The sequence below is a fragment of the Mustela putorius genome, unplaced genomic scaffold (genome assembly GCF_011764305.1).
Source record: "Mustela putorius furo isolate JIRA1106 unplaced genomic scaffold, ASM1176430v1.1 tig00000135_pilon_pilon_pilon, whole genome shotgun sequence".
NCBI lineage: Eukaryota > Metazoa > Chordata > Mammalia > Carnivora > Mustelidae > Mustela > Mustela putorius.
Window position 1 is genome coordinate 1,659,596 of NW_025421292.1, and position 22,812 is coordinate 1,682,407.

Consider the following 22,812-nt stretch of genomic DNA (forward strand, 5'->3'; position numbering starts at 1 on the left):
ACTGGCAAAAAACAGACACATAGATCAATGGAACAGAATAGAAACCCCAGAATCAGACCTTCAACTCTATGGTCAACTAATTTTCAACAAAGCAGGAAAGAAAATCCAATGGAAAAAATACAGTCTCTTCAACAAATGGTGTTGGAAAAAGTGGACAGCAACATGTGAAAGAATGAAACTGGGCCACTTTCTTACACCACACACAAAAATAGACTCAAAATGGATGAAAGACCTACATGTGAGACAGGAAACCATCAAAATCCTAGAGGAGAATACTGGCAGCAACAACTTCTTTGACCTCAGCCACAGCAATTTATTAGACAAGTCACAGGAGGCAAGGGAAACAAAAGCAAAAGTGAACTAATGGGACTTCATCAAGATAAAAACCTTTTGCATAGCCAAGGAAACAATCAACAAAACTGAAAGACAATGCTCAAAATGAGAGAAGATATTTGCAAATGACATATCTGATAAAAGGCTAGTATCCTAAATCTGTAAAGAATTTACCAAACTCAACACCCCAAAAATAAATAATCCAGTTAAGAAATGGACAGAAAACATGAATAGACACTTTTCCAAAGAAGACATCCAGATGACTAACAGACACATGAAGATACTCAATATCACTGAATATCAGGCAAATACAAATAAAAACCACGATGAGATACCACCTCACACCTGTCAGAATGGCTAAAATTAACAATATGAGGCAGACACTTAACAAGCTGCCCAGGTGCCCCCATAAGTGACTCTTAATAATAGGGAACAAACTGAGGGTCGATGGAGGGAGGTATGTGGGGGATGGGCTAGATGGGTGATGGGTATTAAGGAGGGCACTTATTATGATGAAACTGGGTGTCGTATGTAAGGGACGAATCACTGAATTCTACTCCAGAAACCAATATTGCATTGTATGTTAACTAATGAAATTTAAATAAAATTTTAAAAAGAAAAAAAGAATATAGGAGAACAATTTTTTTTAATTTTTATTTTTTATAAACACATAATATATTTTTATCCCCATGGTTACAGGGAGAACAACTTTTTTTTTTTTTAAGATTTTATTTATTTATTTGACAGAGAGAGATCACAAGTAGATGGAGAGAGAGGCAGGCAGAGAGAGAGAGAGAGGGAAGCAGGCTCCCTGCTGAGCAGAGAGCCCGATATGGGACTTGATCCCAGGACCCTGAGATCATGACCTGAGCCGAAGGCAGCAGCTTAAACCACTGAGCCACCCAGGCACCCGGGAGAACAATTTTTTTAATAGGAGACTGTTTACTTGAAACTAGAAGAAAATGTGATTTTGAAGGCAAATATATAAACCTAAAAGATTTGGAACTGTTCATAGAAGTTTCAGTGACTTCTGTATAATATATGCATAGTGAAAAAAACCGCACTTCTGATCAAAGGAAACACTTTTAATGACCTTATTAAACACAGGACAGAGATCAGAGAAACATCTTTTCCAAGGATGATCAAGTTAACTTTTAAGCAAAAGATCAGCAGAGATCGGGGCATGTTGAGGACAAACATATCTTTAGGTATCTTCTGAGAACCAACCCATTCTTTTTTCTCTTAGCATGATCTAACCCCTCTCCTCAGAGGAGTTTGTACTATGGATCTTGTGCCTCTGGTCATGGTATATCGGACTGGGATGGACACCGCCCCAAGTTTGGGAATTCATTTGTTTTTCCAACAATTTAAAATTGTGGCTGGGAGATAGTGTTGATGGGTGGGTAGAGCTGAGATAATGTACAAACTTAACAGTTGCAGGTGGATATGTTGCTGAAAAGGATTGTCCTCAGAGCCAGAATAATATGGCTAATGCAGCTAACATGCAGAGGGACAACACAGGCCATGTAGCCGAGAGATAGAGCAAGGAAAGCGGCTCTAGATTCTGCTGGCTTTTCAGTTCTGAATTCTGTTCCCTGCAAAGCTCGGCTAAAGCCCATTCCTGGGTCTTTATTGTAAATATCCTCTTCTTATATCTGTGATCGTTTTAAGAGGGTTTTGTTACTGGCAAACAAAAGCCTTGAGTAGGATGATACTCCCCCACTTCTATCAGGGTCTTCTTCTGGCCATTCTTTGAACTTATTCTCTTTTGGGAAATCCAGTGTCTTCATGATCTCTTGCTTTCTTTCTTCTCTAGGACCAAATGCTCACAATGCCAAACCCCATCTTGTCCCTGCTTATTTGTATCTTCCTCTATGCCTGAAAAGACCAGTTCTTCAAAAAGTTTTCCTGGACTAATCTGACTTTAGGGATTCCCCCTCTTCCAATAGCTTCAGGGTATGTCAGTGTGTCCCAGTTATCAGACCACAGTCTAAGTCCAGGGTGGCTGCATCAGCATCATCTAGAGCCTGTTAAAAATTCCACACTGCTACCACTCTCCCCAAACCCCAAGATTCTAATTCAGTAGATCTGGGTGAAGCCTACACTTTTTTTAAAAGGCTTCCCAGTGATTTTCATGTACATTTCATTTTTGAAAACTGCTAAGAGATATCCACCTGAACTCTTTCTAAACATGTGACCAAGTCTTCCACTGCTATGATTGACCCCAGGTTAAGGAAGTAACCATAGTATCCAAGCTTTGGACCTCTCTTTGTCATGCCTGGGACTCTAGGGGTTACAGAAAAAGGAGATGACATCGTAGATCATGACCGTTTACCTATGGCCTCTTCATTATGGCGTTAACATAGACAAAAGTGCAATGCTTGTGAAACTTCCCTCTCCTGAAAACTCTTTTGGGGGCAAATCTAAATTCAGAAGGTAAATTTCATGAAGTCTTTGTGAAATGGCCTGTTCACAACTAACACACAATGAATTATTCAAGTGGAGCAAAGACATGGCTGAACTGGCCTGAGGATGGCTGCCAATCCCCAGTATGAAATAATACTGTTTGATGGTCATCACCTGAAACTCCCCCTTCTAGGTTCCTGGCACCCCTCACACCCTGGGAGAATTGGCCAAGACCTGGCAGGAAGGATACAGTGCAAACACCAATAAAAAATTCACTGTTGCTAGCCAGAACTTTGGGTAGAGCAAGAAAAGAGTGTGTTTGTGTGTGTGCGTGTGTGCGTGCGCACTGAGGGTGGGAAGGGGAGCTGCCCCACAAATCCTGTGATGAGTATCAGGTCTAAGAGAGGAGACCCATGGCACAGGGTTTGATCCTATCCAAAGTCAGCACCGTAGGGATATACTTAGTAGGCAGAAGCATTGAGTATTCAAGGGCTGTCAGAAACTTGCAAGGAATCCATAGAGCATCTCCCACAATCTTTCGTTCTCGGAAGGTTCATTACCTAAAGTGGTAAAAAGCTTATGAACAAGGTTGTTCGAGCTCACAATGCTGGGAGCCTATCTCTGATCGCCCACCTTCCCAAAACCTCACCCCCTCATCACCTCTGCTCTTCTATTCTCTCTGCTACTTGTCTATGTTACCCTTCCCTGCCCCCAGTGCTCCCCAAGGAATGATCCTCCACCCCATCCTGTTCAGAGCCACCCACTCTCCTGCCCCCAGAAGCCCGCGGCCTCTGTACCTGTGGGCTCTGGACAAGCACGTGCCTCTGATGATGAGGAAGGTGCCCACAAGGAAGCCCAACAGGCCAAGAGCCAGGCCGAGGGCGCAGATCAGAGTCTCAGTGGTGTCTGGCACTGGGATAGGCACCTGGGGCTCTTGGGGGAGAAAGGAAGGGTCGGTGAAAGGATTCCAGAGTAAAGGAAACATGGGTCTGTGGAGAGCAAGCTGGGGAGGGGCTCCTACCCCAGTGTTTGAGAAGTGGTTCATCCAGGCCCCAGTGCTCCACCTTGCAGTCATACATGTCGTCTGCAGAGGGCACGAAGGTCAGATAGCAGAACTTGCGGAACAGATGGTCGGGCTGGGAATAGAAGCTGGTCTGGGCCACCCCCTCGCTGATTATTTGACCGTTGCGCAGCCAGGTGATATTGATCACAGGAGGGAAGATGTTGTCCACCATGCAGATGAGGACGTTGGGCTGCCCCAGCTCCACTCGGAACCTGGGGAGTACCGTCACTCTCGGAGGCACTAGGAAGAATGAGGCCCTGAATCCCAAAGTCTCATCCCTGCAGCTGCGCCTGATTAGGACTGGGATTGAGGGACGTTTCCTCCTATTTAGGCATTTGCAGGCAGGGAATGCTCTGGTACATAACAGCCAGGGTGGCAGTGGGGGGCAGAGGGAAAAGAGGCTGAGGAGGGTCATGGGGGCACCAGGGACTCCTATGTCTGACAGGTCCCTGAGGGGGTGTCCAGGTGAAAGTGTCAGTCCTCAAGAGGGAAGAGGAGGAAGAGGGTGCTGAAAGGGTCTGGGAAGTTCTAGAGCCTCCTGGAAAAGAAAGGAGCTGAATACAACAGTCACAGAGGCTGAAAGAGGGGCATGCCAGAGTAGATGGGGGCCTGTGAGTGGGAAGAAGCTTCTTTGGACCTCCCCTGCCTAACACAGGGAAGGGGAGGGTGCGAGGAGAGGAAAGGCCGATACCGTTGGTGGCTCTGGTGCGGTTGGAGCGTTCCACCAAGACATCCAGATGGGCTTTGATCACCGCGATGCTGGCCAGCCCATTCTGTGGGTCAAAGTGGGCCAAGTTGCCAAACTCAGGCAAACGCCACACGGCCTCCTTCTTCTTCAGCTCCACAGAGAACAGCTGTTCCCCATCAAATTCATAAGCAAACTGACCCGAGGCACCATAAGACTGGTAGAAGGCTGGTCCATAGGAGCCCATGTGATCAGCTGAATCCGGTGAGTTCAGGGTCAGAGACAGAAAAGAAAACATATCAGTCTCATTAAGAGCATGCGATATGTTGGATCTCTGAGCCTATGCCCCAGGCTGGGTTCTCTGTGGGGACAGAGTTGACTTGTTGAGCTGGTTCTTGGCCAGTGGAAAGGTTGCGGGGCAATAGAAGGGAGAGGACAGAGGGAAACAGGCCCAGGCCCAACACAATGACAGGAACAGAGACATGAGCGCAGTGTGGCATACCAGGTCGGGAAGAAGAGAGGCCGCCTGGAATCATGCTTGGGATCCCCAAAGTTGAATGTTAGCCATGGTCGTAAGCTCTAGTTGTCCTATGAGGTCCTGTGTGTGAGATGAGTGGTAGTGGGGGGGGGGGTGAGGGAAGATGATTAAGGATGGGAGCATAATGGAGCCTGGGGCACAGAGACACAGTGTGGGTAGGCGTGAGGGGAGAAGAGGTGATGGCTGACAGAAGTAAGAATTAAGATCTGTGACAGAGACCAACCAGATAGGAAAAGGCAGCCTGAGGTATGACAGAGAGCACTGGAAAAGGAGCCTAAAGTTCAAGTCAGGTTTATACCCCAACTCTTTCACCTCAGATTATGATCAAACATGTCTGTTTCCATAACTGAGGCTCAGTTTTTGTTGGAAATTTGGGTTAGATTTTAATTGGTAAGGGACCTTTAGAATTCTATGAAATTGTATGTTCAACAGCCATTAAGGGACTACTATGTGCCCAGCACAATACTAGGCCCCATGGAAATACAGATGACCAGCTGTAGGTCCCTCACACAAGGAGCTCATGTCTAGAGCAGGAAAAGGCAGATAAACAGTTAACTATCCACATGGTGATAAATACTGCAATAAAACTGGATTTGAATGGACACACTCCAAGCCAGGAAGTGTCAGAGAAATCACTGTGCTCGGCAGGAGTAGAATGGAGGTCCGGGTCTCACAAGGAAGGAAGGAACTGAGGAGGCACCTGAACCTAGAAAAGTTTGAACCTGCAGCTGGCGTGGCTGAACTGGGCTGACCTGTATATTTTAGGTCTGCAATGGACATGATAGATGTGAGAGAGATTGGGGTTCTCTTGGTAAAGGAAGTTGCCCATAAACCAGAGAAGAACAATTTTTTTAAAGGTTTTTTTTAAAAAATATATTTTATTTATTTATTTGACAGAGAGAGAGATCACAGGTAGGTAGAGAGGCTGGCTGGCAGAGAGAGAGAGAGAGAGAGAGAGAGAGAGAAGCAGGCTCCCTGCTGAACAGAGAGCCCGACGTGGGACTCGATCCCAGGACCCCGAGACCATGACCTGAGCCGAAGGCAGCGGCTTAACCCACTGAGCCACCCAGGCGCCCCCAGAGAAGAACAATTTATGTTCTATACCATCTCTCATGTAACCCTAAATCTCCTCTCCTCACCCAATCCCTCCCAGCACTCACCCTTGATGGCCCCAGTTTCCTGGGGGCTCAGGAGGCTCATCAAGGTGTAGAGTCCCAGGACTAGCCCCCCACTGAGGACCATTGCCCTGGTTCTTTAACTAAGTAATTCTCGGTGTGGGGCCCGTGGAGGAGGTAAACAGAAAGAGGAAGGAAACAGATTCTTGGGTGGGGAAGACCCCTGCTATATTCAGCCAATCAGAGACATTCTCTGAGTTCGTGCCGCTGTTGCTGGGGAAAGAAGTAAGGAGCCTAGGTGGAAGGTGAAAGAATGAGCTGGACCCTCATTGCACCAGGGAAGCCTGGCCCCCAGGAGAGTGAAGAGGAGGTTTCTGTTTGGGAGGTGGCAGGGGCTTAAATCAGTCATTACTAAGAACTCCAACAAGAGGCCCCCTGAAGGGAGAGAAAAGGCCATCAGAGAACCACGCAACCGAGCTCAAACAAAACCTCTATCTTGGTCTGGAGTGTAGAGAATCTCAGTCTCCCTATAAGTTTCTGCAGACAGATTTGAAGACATAATAATATAAACTGTACTTAGAAACTTTTAAAAGGAGATCATGGATACACAGAAAGAGGAAGGAAACAGATTCTTGGGTGGGGAAGACCCCTGCTATATTCAGCCAATCAGAGACATGCTCTGATTTTTCTAAAATCCTTAAATAAAAAACCCTTTAAATCACTTTGGAAAACATTACTTCATTTCATTGTGTTAGAAAAAAATACGTAATTGTGAGAGATGCTCGGAGCAAGGAAGAACTGTAAGGAGTCTCAGTGGACTGTTCTAAGGAGGGCAGAGGGTGCAGGAGAACCTCCATTTGTCCCTCTGGGCCCCCTGGACACCCTTCTCCGTGCTGCCTGCAGGCTGACCTGTGGACAACATCTCCCTGCCCTATGGTTTCTGGTTGGGTTCAGCCAATGGGAGGCAGGGGCAGAATTTGGTCCAATACAAAAAATATATACAAAGCTAACCATCTCTCTAGATAAGGAAAAGTCTAACCAAATATCTGAAAGATCATGAAATAAATGATTTTCAGCTTGGAAGGGAACCAAGACATCATCTGAGTCTATGGTTCCAAATCTGGTTACAGAGAAGAATCACCTGGGGAGATTCCTGGGGCGCCTGGGTGGCTCAGTCGGTTAAACATCTGACTTGATTTTGGCTCAGATGATGATCTCAGGGCCATGAGATCAAGCCCTGAGTCATGCTGAGCACAGAGCCTCCTTGGGATTTCTCTCCCTCTCCCTCTGCCCCTCCCCCTTCTCGCTTTCTTAAAAAATAAAATAAATTTTTAAAAATACAGATTCCTGGGTTCCATTCTGACCTGAGTTAAAGCAGCCTTTTCAAGGGCAGAACCAGGAGACCCGGGTTAGTAGCATGCTCCGAAAGTGAGCACCATCAAAACTGAAAAGAACTATGCTTCCAGAAGAGAGTTTGTGGAGGGGTCTTACAATCTTACAGACTTGGACCAGAAACCACATGCTATTTCTACCACATTCCATTGGCAAGAATTAAACAATGACCCTGCCTGAGTACAACAGGAATGGAAAAATGAATTTTAGCTGTGTGTTCAGGAAGATGTACTGGTCTGGTGAGGACACAGCACTCTCTTTGCCCTTCCCAGCTGTATTTATTGTGATTATTAACATATTTGGACTTGTTTCTAATATTTTATTTATTTCAATATTTCTGTTTTTCAAGTTTCCTTTTCTTCATTGTCTTTAAAAAAAAACAAAAACAAACAAACTGCTCTCTATGCCTTACCAATCTTTCCTCTAACTAGATCAGAACTTCAGTATGCTTTCAAGTTATTCATTTACTTCCTCCCTCTCTTCTTCACCAAGGTGTTGATCAACTTTACTTCTCCTCCTTTTTGGCACCTCCTGACATTTTTTTCTCTTATTGGAATATTTTTTCCAAAAATGTCTTGAGTATTTGTGTGGCAAATCTTCTGAAGCTTTGTATACCTGAGAATATTTTTGTTATAGCATCACTCTTGAATAATGTTTAGTTATGTATTAATTTCTATGTTTAGGGGCTCCTGGGTGGTTCTGATGGTTTAACGCTGGACTCTTGCTTTTCAGCTCAGGTCACGATCTCACAGTCCTGGGACAGCTCCGCATCCGGCTCACGCTCAGCCGGGAACCTGCTTGAGATTCTCCCTTCCTCCCTGGCTGCTCCTCCCCCTACTCTCTCTCTCACTTAAATAAATAAATAAAATCTTTTAAAAAATAAATAAATTCTAAGTTTAAAGTGTTTTTTTCTTTTCCTTTCTTTCTTTTCTTTTTTCTCTTTCTTTCTTTCTCTTTTTTCCCTTTTTTCCTTTTCTTTTCTCTTTCTTTCTTTCTTCTTCTTTTTTTTTTTTTTTTTAACAACACACACTTCATTTACTTAATTGAAAGCTTTAGTGGAGTTGACTTGGGTTCTGTTCACACTGACTTCCGTGAGTGGTGTCTGGGTTTTCTGTGCTTGACGCCTGCTTAGTTGCTCCCATTGCTCTTGCTTTGTTTTCTTTTAGGATCAAGGTGGGTGTTTTCATGTAAAATCTGATTTTTAATTCCTTCTCTGACAATTCTTTCCTGGTGTCTTAGCTTTGCGTAATTATACCCACAGTGGAACAAGCATCCTCAAGTCACCAAGATAAATCCTCCAACTCACGGCCAGTTAACAAAAAATGTCCAAGGCCAACCACAGCAGATCCTAATGAACCACACAATATCAAATCCTGCGCATAGGGAGTGTTTTCAACGTCTAAAACTCCTGGGAGTAAAGGGCTAGAAAAAAAATTAAAAAGAACCTTGCCTTTGGCGTTCTCGCTGGGCTCAGGTGCAGTGGCCTCAGGCTCCAGGGAATGCCTGAGGCCCCACCCCGCCACAGTTGTTTTTTTGTTAATATTTTAAGTAATATCATCCCAATATCTTCTTGCATCCAGTGCTGTAGTTAGGAAATCTGATATCAGGCTTCCTCTTGGGAATCTTAGAATTTTCTCATTGCCTTTGACCTTTGAAATTTGTATCTAAAATTTTATCTAAAGTTCCATTTAAATTTGTATCCAAGTTTGTATCCAAATTTACAATTTGTAAATATTGTATCTAAAATGGGTTTTCCTTCTCTTGCTATAGGACATTATGGATCCCCTGTATCTTTTCATTCTGGGAATTCGGTAATTCTCTTTATTTCTGTAAATGTAAATGTTTCTCTTCTTCTTTAATTTTTTTTCTCTTCATGAAATTCATATTATCCCTGCTTGGGCATTTCTCTCCCCAGTCTCTTTTGACTTCTATATTTCAATTTCTTCCTCCTTGTATCTTTTCCTCTAGGAAAGTCCTTCAGTGTAGTCTTCCCGCTTAGTTGTATCTCTCCCACTATTTATTCCCATTAGTAGGATTTTTATTTTGACTTTCATATTTTTTTCATGCCTGGAACTTCTATGTAGCTTTCCCTGTATTCCCTATCTTTTCTCATATTATAATAACTTTTTTTTTTAAGATTTTATTTATTTATTTGACAGACAGAGATCACAAGCAGGCAGAGAGGCAGGCAGAGAGAGGAAGAAACAGGCTCCCTGCTGAGCAGAGAGCCTGACTCGGGGCTCCATCCCAGGACCCTGAGATCATGACCTGAGCCGAAGACAGAGGCTCAACCCACTGAGCCATCCAGGCGCCCCTAACTTTTCTTATTTTTTAATGCATTTTTCATGCTCATTTTAAGGGGCTAGTCTATATTTTCTGGTACTTTTCCAAGGACACATATGGGCCCATTTGTTGTTTTTCTTTCCAGTTGTGAAACTCACCAAAGGGAGGGAGTTACAAATCTGGCCTTTGAGTGCCCATCTAGGTCAGTCTCATGAATGTAGAGAGGGAAGGACCCAAGTTCTAGGACAACACAAAGCCAGTTACCACCCTTTTGGTGTCACCTTACTGGCGACAGCTCAGGTGGCAGGGGCCAGGCCTCTCTCTCCCTGGCGCTCGGAGACAGAGTACAGTGAATGATGCCCGACCTCAGGTGCATTTATTGTCCTACCCCTCCCAGCTCCAGCAGGCATTTCAACCTAGACTTTCTCCCCAAACCTCCACTGCTGTATGAGCAATCAGGATCTTGCCCCTGTATTTCGTATTATGGGGCAGGCGATACATGTTCAGGGGAACACCGGGGCAAAGCAGCAGCAGACGCCTCTGATGAATCTTCTCACAGCCAGCGAGCCACCCTAAAACAATAGACAGTGGCACTATGGATTTCCCAGAGTTTCCCTTCACAGCTTCTCCATGGTTGGTTTTTAGAGCTGGGAATCAAGAACACATGTTAATTTATCCTCACAGGAAGCAGGCCTCTCCATTATTTCCCTATAATATTATATACAAACTACAGCCCCCCCATATAGAAATGTCAAGGGCTTGTGGTTCATTGACTCTTTGTTATATAAACCCCCCTCTCCTCCAGATGCTAGCACAGTAGTAAATAAATGCTTTTCAAATACATAAACAGATTATAACAAATAAAGATCAATGCCAGGGCGGTGCAGTCAGTTAAGCCTCTGATTCGTGGTTTGGGCTCACATCTGATCTCAGGGTGGTCAGAAAGACCCCCCATTGGGCTCTGCGTTTAGTGCGGAGTTTGCTTGAAACTCTCTCCCTCCCCCTCGGCTCTTCCCCCCGCCACTGGCGCATGTGCCACCGTGCTCTCTCTCTTCCTCTCAAATAAATAAATAATAATAATAAATAAAAATAAATAATTTATAAATAAATATAATAAATTAAAAAATCAATGAATTGAATACCAGTTCTATATCGTTCTAGAGAGCGATATTCCAGTACTGGAAACAAATACTGAAAATAAGTACAGGCTCAACACTGGGGAGAAAAGTGTCTGCTCTTTGGATATGACATAAACTCAGTTACTCTAAATTGTCTAAAACACTTGACTTTGAGATAAATGTAGTTCTATCCATCATGTTCTCTAGAGACATAATAACGTTATGTAATAATAAAGCTGAGGTAGGTGGTTAGGAGATATTATTTATTCAACACATATTTATGGAACACTTACTATGTCCTGGGGACACAGAAAACAGCACATGGCCCCTTTCTCCAGAGGACTGTGCTGTCCAATATAGTCACCACCTGCCACAGGTGGCCATTGACGACCTGTAATATAGCCAGTCCTGAGATATAAGTAGGAAACCATGGAATTTTGAAGACCTTGTAAAACATATATGTATTATATATATTTAAAATTATATATATGAATATATCATCTAATTAATCTTTTTATATTGATTGATGGTTAATTGGCAATATTTTGGATATGTTGAGTTTTTAAAATATATTATTAATTTCACTGTTTTTTATTACTTTTTTAAAGTGGCTACTAGAAAATTTGATATTGAAAATGTAACTCTCATTACATTTCTTTTTTTTAACTTAATTTTTAAAATTTTTTAAATAAACATATAATGTATTATTAGCCACAGGGATACAGGTCTATGAATTGCCAGGTTTACACACTTTACAGCACTCACCATAGTCTCATTACATTTCTAATGAACAGTCCTGTTCTGGTTGCTCTCTGTTGGCAGCCAATTAACCATTAATTCTTTTTTTAGATTGTTCAATTTAACAGTCCACTTTCCAGAGGCGGGCCTGGGGTTGGGGGGCAGGCTTGTGACCACCTAGGGATTCCACCAGAGGGCAATCTTACCTTTCATTGTTTCAATTCTAGCCCTTCTATCTATTTTTAGTATATATGTGTTTAACTACTTTTAGTCTATTTTGCTTCAGGCACTGTGCTAGGCTCTGGGACCACATTATGGTTCCTGCCATCCCAGATCTTTCAATTTATCAAGAAGGCTATAAACAACCACGTATGATGTGAAAAGAAAGAAGAATCAAAGCCATTATATTACTGTACACTATGAGTGTTCATGTGCTCTTCAACTTCCTGGGATGACCCTTTTTTAGTAATTAATTAAATAGTTCCAACCCAGATAATTTCAGGAATTCAAGTGGTCTAGTCCTGTCTCCAGAATTTCCTGGACAGAGAAGTGATACAAACATGTGTTTCTGTATGTCAGGTGCTCCGTATCTCTTGCTCTAACCTCCTGTTCCGGAAAGTCTGTTTCAGTTGATTTGAGGCTGCTCTCTATAGTAGCAGGTGTCTTACTGGCTGTGTTTTCAGGCTCTGGACTTCTGTCGTGTTGCTGGAAGCTGCTGGCTTGTCCTAGAACTTTCCCCTCCCATTTTCTGACTTCTCTAAATCCCAGACCTCCTATCTCCTAGGAACAAACTAAAAATTTTAAAGCTAAAATCACTCTTTGCTCTTTCTTCAACAGTGCATATACTAAAATCACTGTTCCTTTATATCTTTAGATAGCTTGAAATATAAAAATTAAAACCTGTATATGAAAAAAGTAACTTTAATATATATATGTATATGTGCATATATATATGACTGGTCTCATCATACTCTGTAGCAACAATTCAAAATGATGGTAGGAAAATCCCCAAACAGGACTTTTAAAGATATAGATGCAACTCTTCCCATTTAAAAATAGATTTTTTTTAAAAAAAAGATTCATCTTTCCTTTGGGAAAGGCCAAGTCTTTCAGAATTTCTCCTCTTTCTCCTTCTCCTTCCTTCTTTCTCGAATGACATCCTGGGACAGAAGTTAAGTTTGTATAACATTATGACTGTGGGATGCTAGGTCTGGGTGGCATTTTCCTTTTTTCTGATGGTTCTCTACTTTCAGTATCACCTTGGTCATGGTCCTCTGCCCTCTCTCCTTCAATTACCCTTGAATCCAGTCCAGTTCTACCCTCTCCATGACTACCTTGAAAATCAATTTACTGAAAATCAACTCTCTAAAAATCAGTTCCTCAAGGCACCTCTCTGGCTCAGTTGGTAGAGCATTTGACCCTTGATCTCAGGGTTGTAAGTTTAATCCCCATGCTGGGTGTAGAGTGAATTAAAAATAAAATCTTTTAAACATTTTATAATATAAAAATAAAAATAAACTCACCAAATGGCCAACCAATCAGAAATTAACTCACTAAATCACAATTTTCCTATTTTACCAATTTACCAAAAACTTGATTCTTTAACTTTATAAAGTTTTTTTTCACTTTACATATTGAATTAAGTGGTTTTACAGCATTTGAAGTTTCTAAAAAAATTTTAGTTTTCCTTTTGTCTTCTTATTAGCTTTCAAAGTAATGATCAGTTTGCCAAATGTTACAAATACAAGAAAATGATAATGGCTATAGAGTTTTTTAATTGTCTCAAGTGTCTTCACAAAAACAGATCAACTGGGATAGCAAAGTAACCAGAGACAATGTCTTCAGTGAAGAAAGGACCAGGCAGCCCCTGGAACTCTAGAATATGAATGGATGGGTCCAAACAACTACACAGGACCCTATGGGTTCTAGCCCCTTGTGAAGGTAGTGGAAGGATGAAAAAGGAGAGTTTTGATGTTTTTAAGTTCTTGGAAACACAGAACTGGCCAATGAATACTCACCTCCAAAAGAAGATGGTCCCAACCTAAAATGCACACTCAGCAAGAAACTCTAAAAATGAAGCCAAGCCTGAAATTCTAAAACCAAGAACTTCAGAAACCTCTTTTTCTTTTACCAATGTCTGGTTTTCAAGACTATGGCTTTGCTCTATCTGTCAATATTCCATTTTGGAATTGTTTCTCTTGGAAATTCTGTGATAAAAATCCAGATGTTCCCCAAGACAACGAGTATCTCTGGATGAATAGGCATGAGATCGCATCTAAAGATGTGTGAAAAAGAAAATATTAAGACCATGAGTATATTAATATTTTATAATAAAATACTATCCCTATATGTTTTACAGAAACATGTGACTTCTGCCTGCCTCTACTAACTCTCATAATGAAAAAGCACATTAATATGTTTTCCTAAATCAAAGGTAAATTTTCTCCTTGAAATCAATTACATCTCTTGAACAGGAAAGCAGCTTCCAGCACTATGTATTTAAAATAGTAATATTTTATAGTTTTAGCTCCTACTTTTAAATCTTTGATCCATTTTGAGTTAATTTTGTATATGAGTCCAACATCATTCTTTTGCATGTGGATATATGGTTTTACCAGCACCCTTTGTTGAAAAGTCTGTCTTTTCTCCCCCTGAATGATCTTGGTACTCTTGTTGAAAATCACTGACTCTATAGGCAAGAGTTTATTTGGGGGTTCTTGACTTTATTCCATTGGTCTATGTGTCTGTCTTTATGCCAGCTCCATACTGTTTCAATTACTGTAGATTTGTGGTAAGTTTTGAAATGAGTAAGTGTGACACCTCCAGCTCTTCCTCTTTTTTAAGATTGTTTTGGCATTTAGGGATCCCTTGAGATTCCATATGAATTTTAGGATATATAATTCTATTTCTGCAAAAAAAAAAAGATGGGATTTTGATAAGGATTCCACTGAGTCTGTAGATTGCTCTGGATAATATAACAAATTTTAATAATAGGAGTTTTCCAATCCATGAACATGGAGTGTCTTTCCATTTATTTACATCTTCCTTAACTTCTTTCAGCAATGTTTTTTTTCTACTTGGTGAGATTTGGCTTCATGTTCAAGGATCTATTTATGATCTTTTTAAAAATTTGTTTATTTTTTTAAATAAACATATAATGTATTTTTATTATTTATGATCTTTTGCAGTCTAATGATAACCACCTTGCTAGGGTGAACGCCCACATGGACAATTGTGACATTTGCCCTCTCTCACTGTACTCATTTGGTGTAGATGACATACTCCTTCTTGTAAACCTGGACAACTTTGCCAACTTGCTGACCTTTGTGGTGTCCTCCTACAACCTGTACTTCATCATGCTTTCAGATGGGCATGGATCAAATATCATGCTTCTGTCTCAGCTCTTTGGAAAAGGGGAAGACATAATTTTCCTGAGAATATGGGAAGGTGCATTGAAAGGTCTTTCATGGTTCTTGCTCCAGTCTTTTGAACTTCATTTTGGCTGCTGGCACTTCAGCAATGGCCACAAAAGGCTCAGCAATGTCTTTTAGTTTTCAGTGCATACAGCATTCACATCCTTGGTTGGGTTAATTCCTAAGAATTTTATTCTTTTCGATGCTATTGTGAATAGAATTGTTTTCTTTTTTGTTCTGTTAGTGTACATAAACACAACTGATTTTTTAATTGAAATCAGTTGACATACAATATTGTATTCATTTCATCTGTACAACATGGTGACCCAACATTTATATACATTAGTAAATGACCAGCATGGTAAGTCCAGTTATCTGTCACCATACATAGTTATTATAATATTAATGACTATATTCCCTATGCTGTAGTTTACCTCCCTGTGACTTATTTTATAACTAGAAGTTTGTACCTCTTAATTCTCTTCCATCTATTTCACCCATCCCCTCACCCCCCTCTCTTCTGGAAACAACCAGTTTGTGGTCCGTATTTATGAGTCTGTTTCTATTTTGCTCATTCATTTGTTTTGGTTTTTTAGACTCCACATACAAATGAAAGCTTACAGTATTTGTCTTTCTCTGCCTAAATTATTTCACTTAGGTAAGACCCTCTAGGTCCATCCGTGTTGCCACAAATGGCCACAAATGGCAAGATTTCATTCTTTTTTATAGCTTAGAAATATTCCATTCTATGTATATACCACATTTTCTTTATCCATTGGACTTAGGTTTCTTCCCTATCTTGGCTATTGTAAATAATGCTGCAATAAACATAGTGTATATATCTTTTTGAATTAGTGTTTTCATTGTCTTCAGGTGAATACCCAGAAGTGAAATTGCCATATTGTATGGTATTTCTCTTCTTAATTTTCTGGGGAACCTCCATACTATTTTCCATAGTGGCTGCACCGATTCACGTTTCTACCAACAGTGTGTACCACATTTCTTTACATCCTTGCCAATGCCTGTTATTTATTATATTTTTGATATTACTTTTCTGACAGGTGTGAGACGATATCTCATTGTGGTTTTGATTTGCATTAAAAAACAGCTGTGGATTTGTGTGTTTTTTGTACCTTGCTACTTTGCTAATTTCATTTATTGTTTTGTGGGAGAAACTTTAGGATGTTGTACTTATAAAAGCATGCATCTTTGAACAGAGATAATTTTACTCTTTCCAATTTGGATGTCCTTTTTTCCCCCCTTAGCTTGTTTAATTGCTCTGGCTAGAATTTCTAGTGCTATTTTGAGTAGTAGCTAAAGCAAGCATCCTTATCTTGTTTCTGAAATTAAAAGAAAAGATTTCTGTCTTCCACCATTGATTATGCTGTTAGCTGTGGGATTTTCATTTATGACTTTATTATGTTGGGGTCATTTCCTTCTACTCCTAGTTTGGTGAGTGTTTTCACCATTAAAGAGTGTCAAGATTTTGCCAAATGCTTTTTTTTTGCATCAGTTGAAGCGGATCATTTGGGTTTTTCCTTCCATTCTGTTGGTGTCATATATAACATGAATTTTCATATGTTGAACCATGGTTGCATACCAAGAATAAATTCTACTTGGTGTGTATTCTTTTAATATGCTCCTGGATTCAGTTTGCTAGTATTTTGATGAGGATTTTTGCATTAATGTTCATAAGGGATATTGGCCTGTAGTTTTGGTAGTGCCTTTGTCTGGCTTTGGTATCGGACAATAACAGTGTCATAGAATAAGTTAGGATGTATTCCTCTCCTTTTTGGTTCTTTGAGTTTGAGGAGGATTGGTATTAGTTCTTTAACATTCAGTAGAATTCGCCAGTGAAACCATCAATTCCAGGGCTTTTCCTTGTCCAAAGGTTTGTTGTTGTTGTTATTTTTTAATTACTGATTTAAACTTACAAGTTATACATCTACTCAGATTTTCTATTTCTTATTCAGTCTAGGTAAGTTTTGTGTTTCTAGGTATTTGTTCATTCCACCTAGGTCATCCAATTAGTTGATTATCCAGTTGTTCATGGTACTATCTTTTAATACTTTTTATTTCTGTGGAATCAGTAGAAATGTCTCTAATTGTCTTTTTTTTATAGATTTTATTTATTTGAGAGAGCAAGAGAGCACATGAACAAGCTCGGGAGGGGAAGGAAGGGCAGAGGGAGAGGAAGAAGCAGACTCCCAGCTGAGCAGGGAGCCCTATGAGGGGCTGAATCCCAGGACTCAGTTCATGACCTGAGCAGAAGGCAGATGCTTAACTGACTGAGCCACCCAGTCCCCCCCAACCCCCCACCCCAGATCATTTCTAACCAGTAATTTGAATCTTCCTCTCCCTTTTTTCAGTCAATCCACTTAACAGTTTCTTGATTTTCTTACTCTTTTTGAAGAAGCAACTTTGGGGGTTATTTATTTTCAGTATATTTTCTCTTCTCTATTTTATTTATCTCTGTTTTAATCTTTATTATTTCCTTCCATCTGCCAGCTTTGGGTTGTTTGTTCTTCTTTTCTAGTTCCTAAGGTTGTGAAGTAGGTGATTGGTTTGAGGACTTTCTTCCTTATTTATTTTATTTACTTTTTAAAAGATTTTATTTATTTATTTGAGAGACAGAGATCACAAGGAGGCAGAGAGGCCGGCAGAGGGGCGGGGAGGGGGGGAGCAGGCCCTGCACTGAGCAGAGAGCCCAATGCAGGGGGGTAGGGGCTGAGATCCTCACCTGAGCTGAAGCCAAAGGCTTAACCCACTGAGCCACCCAGGCGCCCCCATTTCTTCCTTTTTAATGTAAGTGTTTACAGATGTAAATTTGACCCTTAGTGCAGTCCTTACTGATGGTATGCTGTAGTGCAGTCCTTACCGACCGTATGCTGTTCTGTGTGTTGTGCATTAGTTTTCATTCATCTAAATATTTTCTAATTTCTCTTGTGATTTTTAACTTGATCCATTAGTTGAGTGTTTTAATTTCTATAGATTTGTGAATGTTCCAGTTTGTTTTCTGTTGTCTCTAAATGACATTTTCTTTCCTTTTATTTATTTTAGATAGAAAGAGAAAGAGCCAGAGAAAGCAAGGGGCGGGGATGGGGCAGAGGGAGATGAGAGGAGAATCTCAAGCAGGCTCCGAGCTCGGTCAGCACAGAGCCTGATGCGGGGCTTGATCTAATGAGCGGGAAGATCATGACCTGAGCCAAAACCAAGAGTCTGATGCTTAACCAACTGAGCCACCCAGGCACCCCTCTAAATGATATTTTAAATTAATGCATCACATTTTAAGATATATTCTCCTGATATTTAGGTTAAATGCACTATATGGAGGTTGTGGTCATTTTCATTGAGCAACCAAGGTTCATTCCACACCTTAGTCTCTCTATGGCAATGCTTGAAAGGTGAAAAGATATGTTAATTTTCAAGCTAAGATTTTCTTACACCGGGCTTTAAGAAAGCTTTACAAAATTTATTTCTACATTTCCAGCATGCAACACAACAAAACTAAAGTATATTTAAGATGTAATACTGGCAACAGAAGAAAGAGAACCTAACGTGGAAAAGAGAAAGAAATAAGGGAAGGCTTCCTGGAAGAGATGACATATAAGCCAGACTGTCCAATAGCAGGAAAAGAGACAGAGAAAACAGCACCACTCTGCATTTCTCAAACTCTTTCTGTCCTTCCAATGCCTCAGCCTAAGGCCTTTCCCCAGCAGTGGGATTCTGCCCCTTCCTGGACTCCACAGGAAATATCCCCCCCCCACCCCCACCCCCGCCAGCCTTCACATCCCCCTCCTCTTCCAGCTGCCAAGAGAATTGATTGCTTTTCCCTTAATATGGCCACACCTCTCTAAAGATCACTGAATCACCCCCCTTAGCATTGAGTCACATTTTATATATTCATATATATGTATGCATGTTTATTTACTGTTTTCTTTTCCTTGTGAAAGGCCTATCGTTCAATGTTCAGAAGTCATGTAGTTAAATCCTCCCCTTTCATAAACACCAAGGCCTAGAAAGTTTCTGTGACCAAGATCACCAAAATCACTGTTAGAAAAGATAGTTTTTAAAAATCCAGACCTGCGGTGAGAATTTTTGAGAATAGCTAGAACCATGTACACTAAATAAACTGTCAAAGGTTCAAAATAGCCAAAATAAAAACCAATGAACCACTGAAGTGATTAGTTAAAAATTCACCTGCACACACCAAGCATACAGTTTGCAAACCGGGAGCTCTCAACCCAGAGCATGGAATGAGGCTCAGGAGTATATTGTTATAAAGCAGCTCATGCCCTGAGAAAACAATGACTGTTTATCCTTCACGGATTGGTTACAATATTAGATTTTTCTGAGTGGTTCCTTCATATCAACCACGACAAACAACTCAAGTTTTACTTATCATTTCCAGAAGCGCAAACAAGAAATGATGTAGGTCAAGTTAGCCTTGCAAAATAAGCTAAATTAACCGTTGTTTGGATGATCGCAGTCTGGTTATTCTGCTTAGAATTTTCAAGGCTAGTCTCCGTTCGGTTTTGATTTTAATAGACTCTACCGCTCCCTAAATGCGAGAGCCGGGGAAAAGCTCCCGGGATGCAAGAGGGGGGAAGCGCGCGGGGGTGGGGGGTGGGGGTGCAAGGGGCCCGGGAGGCGGGTGGACAGCAAACGACGGTCGCCCCTGCCCGGCTCGGTACCCAGGACCGCGCGGACCTAGGCGGGCGTGCGAGAAGTGGAAGTCGGGCGCCGCCGCTAGCCGCAGCGCACTTTCCTACCGCGGGGACGCTGAGGCCTCCGGCTGCAGCCCCCGCGCGGGGCCAGGTGAGAACGCTCTTCGTTAGCGGGAAAGGAGAGCGCGCGCTTCCGCGGGGGCGGGGGCAGCGGCGAGAACCGGCCGAAGCCGGTCGAGAAGCGGCCGCGGGCGGAGGGATGTTGTTTGCAGAAGGGAGGCTGGGCGAGGGCGTGGCCGGGGCGCCGCGCTTAGCGTGTGGGCGGGCTCGCGGGGAGAGAAGCGGGAAGGGGGCGCTGGGGCAGGGGTTCTGCGACAGGGGGGAGAGTGAGGGCAGGACCTGAAGAGGCTGAACCCCAGTAGAGGGAAGGCGATTTCTGCGGGAACATGCAAGACAGCATCTGGCTGGCCGTGGGAGTGTGGGGAGCCCTGGGATGTAGGGGTGCAGGCTTGGCGGTGGGACAGGGAGGTGCGGACGGAGCCTCCCTGCACAGCACCACCCCTGGGCGGTGTTGGAGGAAACGCCGGTGGGGAAGATGGGTCTCAGATGTTTGAGGGACGCCAGGTGTTCGGACGGTTACTCTAAAGGTCTGGAGCCCACGACAAGGCGCTGAGACCATTTAGGAGAGCGCACCCCTGGAGAAGAGAGCAAAGCACTGTATCTCAGGACCCCGGACAGTTGTGATGTTGGCTAACAGGGATCCTGGGAAGGAAATGTGAAAATGAAGAGCAGGTATTAGGAGAAATGGACAGACACGTGTTCCAGAAACTGAGGTTAAGAGGGTGACCTAAACCAAAAGTAGCAATGATTTCGGTAGGTGAAGGAAAGTCAGGTTGAAGTGTGGGTTTGGAAATCGGGGAGCCTTGGGGAGAGCAGGCTGGCTGCGGCAGGAGCAAGACCGGGTCGGGCTGAGAAGTAAAGTGGGGGCGGGTGGGGATGAGTGTGGAGCCTAAGATCGTTGGGGGCTGAGATGGCGTTTGATTTGTCTTTGATTTCCCATCGCTGGTACAGAGTAGTGTAGGTTCTTTTAGGAAGTCTGAGTGTAAAGGGAGGAAGAGAGCTGAGCTGTGTGCCGAGTCAAGAGGACTGGTCAAGGCCCCTTTCTGTCAGCTCGTACAGAGGAGGAGACTGGGTACACAAACCTGACATCGAAAGAGAAGAGCAGTGAGGGGTGGAGGAGAGAGCTGTGAGCAAAAACAAGGACTCTAGTCACAGAGACAAAGGAAAGGATGAAGGGTGGGAGAAGGGACAAGCTGTGTGTGTGACATCTTTTGTTTCCTCTTGGGAAAGTGGGAGGCAAGGTTGTCTGTTAAAAATTAGATGGTGGACAAATTGGATAGGAGTTAAGAGAGTGACGTCATTCAAAAGGCAAGTTGCTTAGGTAATTAGATGCGAGAAATGCCTAAAGACAAGCCATAGGAATGGTAAATTTTTGAGGTGCCCTGTACAAGATTTTGTGGGGTCATAGTTCTGCTGAATGGCATCATTTTCTCTAGCAGTAATAAGGTGCTGGTTATCAGAATGCTGAATGCCAGCCTAAGGAGATCTTCTAGGCCACTGGATCCCACGTCCTGCCCACCAGAACCTCCTAGAAATCTTCCCTAAAGCACAGATTCTACAGAATCACTGCCCAGAGATTCAGATCCTGAATCAGTGGCGAGGCCTGGAAAGCTGTGTTTTTAATTAGCTCCCTACTGATCCCCACATAGCCAGGTAAGAGTTGGCAGGTCCAGAAAATGTTTCTTTTTTCCATTTTATTGAGGTACAATTGACAACTAGGAATTATATATATATATAATATATATATATATATATATATAAAAAATATATATTTTAGGTGTTCAGCTTGATGTTTTGCTATATGTATACATTGTGAAATGATTGCACAATCAAGCTAATTAACAGATCCAATTCCCACGGTAGCTAGAGTCTTTGTGTGTATATGTGTTGACAACATTTGAGATCTACCCTCAATAAATTTCAAGTATGCAATACAGTATTGTTAACTATATCAGCATGCTGTATGTTAAGGTCTCCAGAATTTATTCATCTTGGATAACTGAAAATTTCTACCCTTTGACCAATAGCTCCCTTTTATACCTCTCCCTAAGCCCTCGTTACTACCATTCTATTCTATGCCTCTGTGAGTTTAACTATCGTAGATTCCACATGGAAGTGAGATCATGCAGTATTTGCCTTTCTGTCTTTTTACTTTGCATATTTTACTTAGCATATAGCTAATTAGCATATGTATTATGTATAATATATAAACAATATATTGCATATATTGTATATATTCATACATATATACAATGGATATATATTCAGAAGTGGGATTCCTGGATGTATGATAGTTTTATTTTTAATTTTTTGAGGACTTTCTATACTGTTTTCCATAATGGCTGTACCAATTTACATTCCCACTACCAGTGTACAAAGATTGCCTTTTCTCCACATCCTCAGCAACACTTACCTTTTGTCTTTTGATAATAGCCATCCTAACAGGTATAAGATGACATCTCTCCTTGTATGTCAAGGAGGTTTCCACCTATGTTTTCTTCTAGGATTTTATGGTTTCAGGTCTTACATTGAAGTCTTTAGTCCATTTTGAGTTGATTCTTGCACATGGTGCAAGACAAGGGCCCAGTTTCATTCTTCCGTATATAGAGACCCACTGCTCCCAACAATATTTATTGAAGAGACTCTCCTTACCCCACTGCGTGTTTCTGAAACTCTTTTGAAGACCAACTGACCATAGATGCACTGATTTATTTCTGGGCCCTCTATTCTGTTCCATTTGCCTATATGTCTGTTTCTATACCAGTACCATACTGTTTTGATTGCTTTGTAATGTATTTTGAAATTGGGTAGGGCCTCTCTCCTGTGGGGCTGGGGAGGTCCCTTTTCTCCTTAGCCAGGGCTGGAGGCCAAGATCAGCCCTTGAGGGTCATTGTCAGGGCTGCCACAAGCTGGCAGCCTTGTTTTCCTGCCTCAGACATCT

General features: G+C 42.1%; 1 protein-coding gene and 1 non-coding gene across 5 annotated transcripts; one reads left to right on the forward strand and one right to left on the reverse strand.

The window, feature by feature from the left end:
- Positions 1-1,403: 1,403 nt before the first annotated feature.
- On the reverse strand, positions 1,404-7,294 carry LOC101677272 (HLA class II histocompatibility antigen, DO alpha chain). Of its 4 annotated transcripts, XM_045074675.1 has the most exons (6): positions 6,186-6,273; positions 4,990-5,085; positions 4,494-4,742; positions 3,761-4,042; positions 3,537-3,672; positions 1,404-3,299 (listed from the first exon to the last, which is right to left on the reverse strand). In XM_045074675.1, the coding sequence occupies exons 2-6, from the start codon at positions 5,021-5,023 to the stop codon at positions 3,296-3,298; spliced, it is 705 nt and encodes a 234-aa protein (XP_044930610.1). In that variant the 5' UTR covers positions 5,024-5,085; positions 6,186-6,273; the 3' UTR covers positions 1,404-3,295. The 4 variants fall into 4 exon arrangements, with proteins under 4 accessions (XP_044930610.1, XP_044930611.1, XP_012900327.1 ...); XM_045074676.1 differs by lacking the exon at positions 4,990-5,085 and having other exon boundaries at positions 3,761-3,823; positions 4,494-4,748; positions 6,186-7,294; XM_013044873.2 differs by lacking the exon at positions 4,990-5,085 and having other exon boundaries at positions 4,494-4,748; positions 6,186-7,287.
- Positions 7,295-22,682: 15,388 nt separating this feature from the next.
- Positions 22,683-22,812, forward strand: LOC123390668. The gene has a single exon (XR_006605210.1).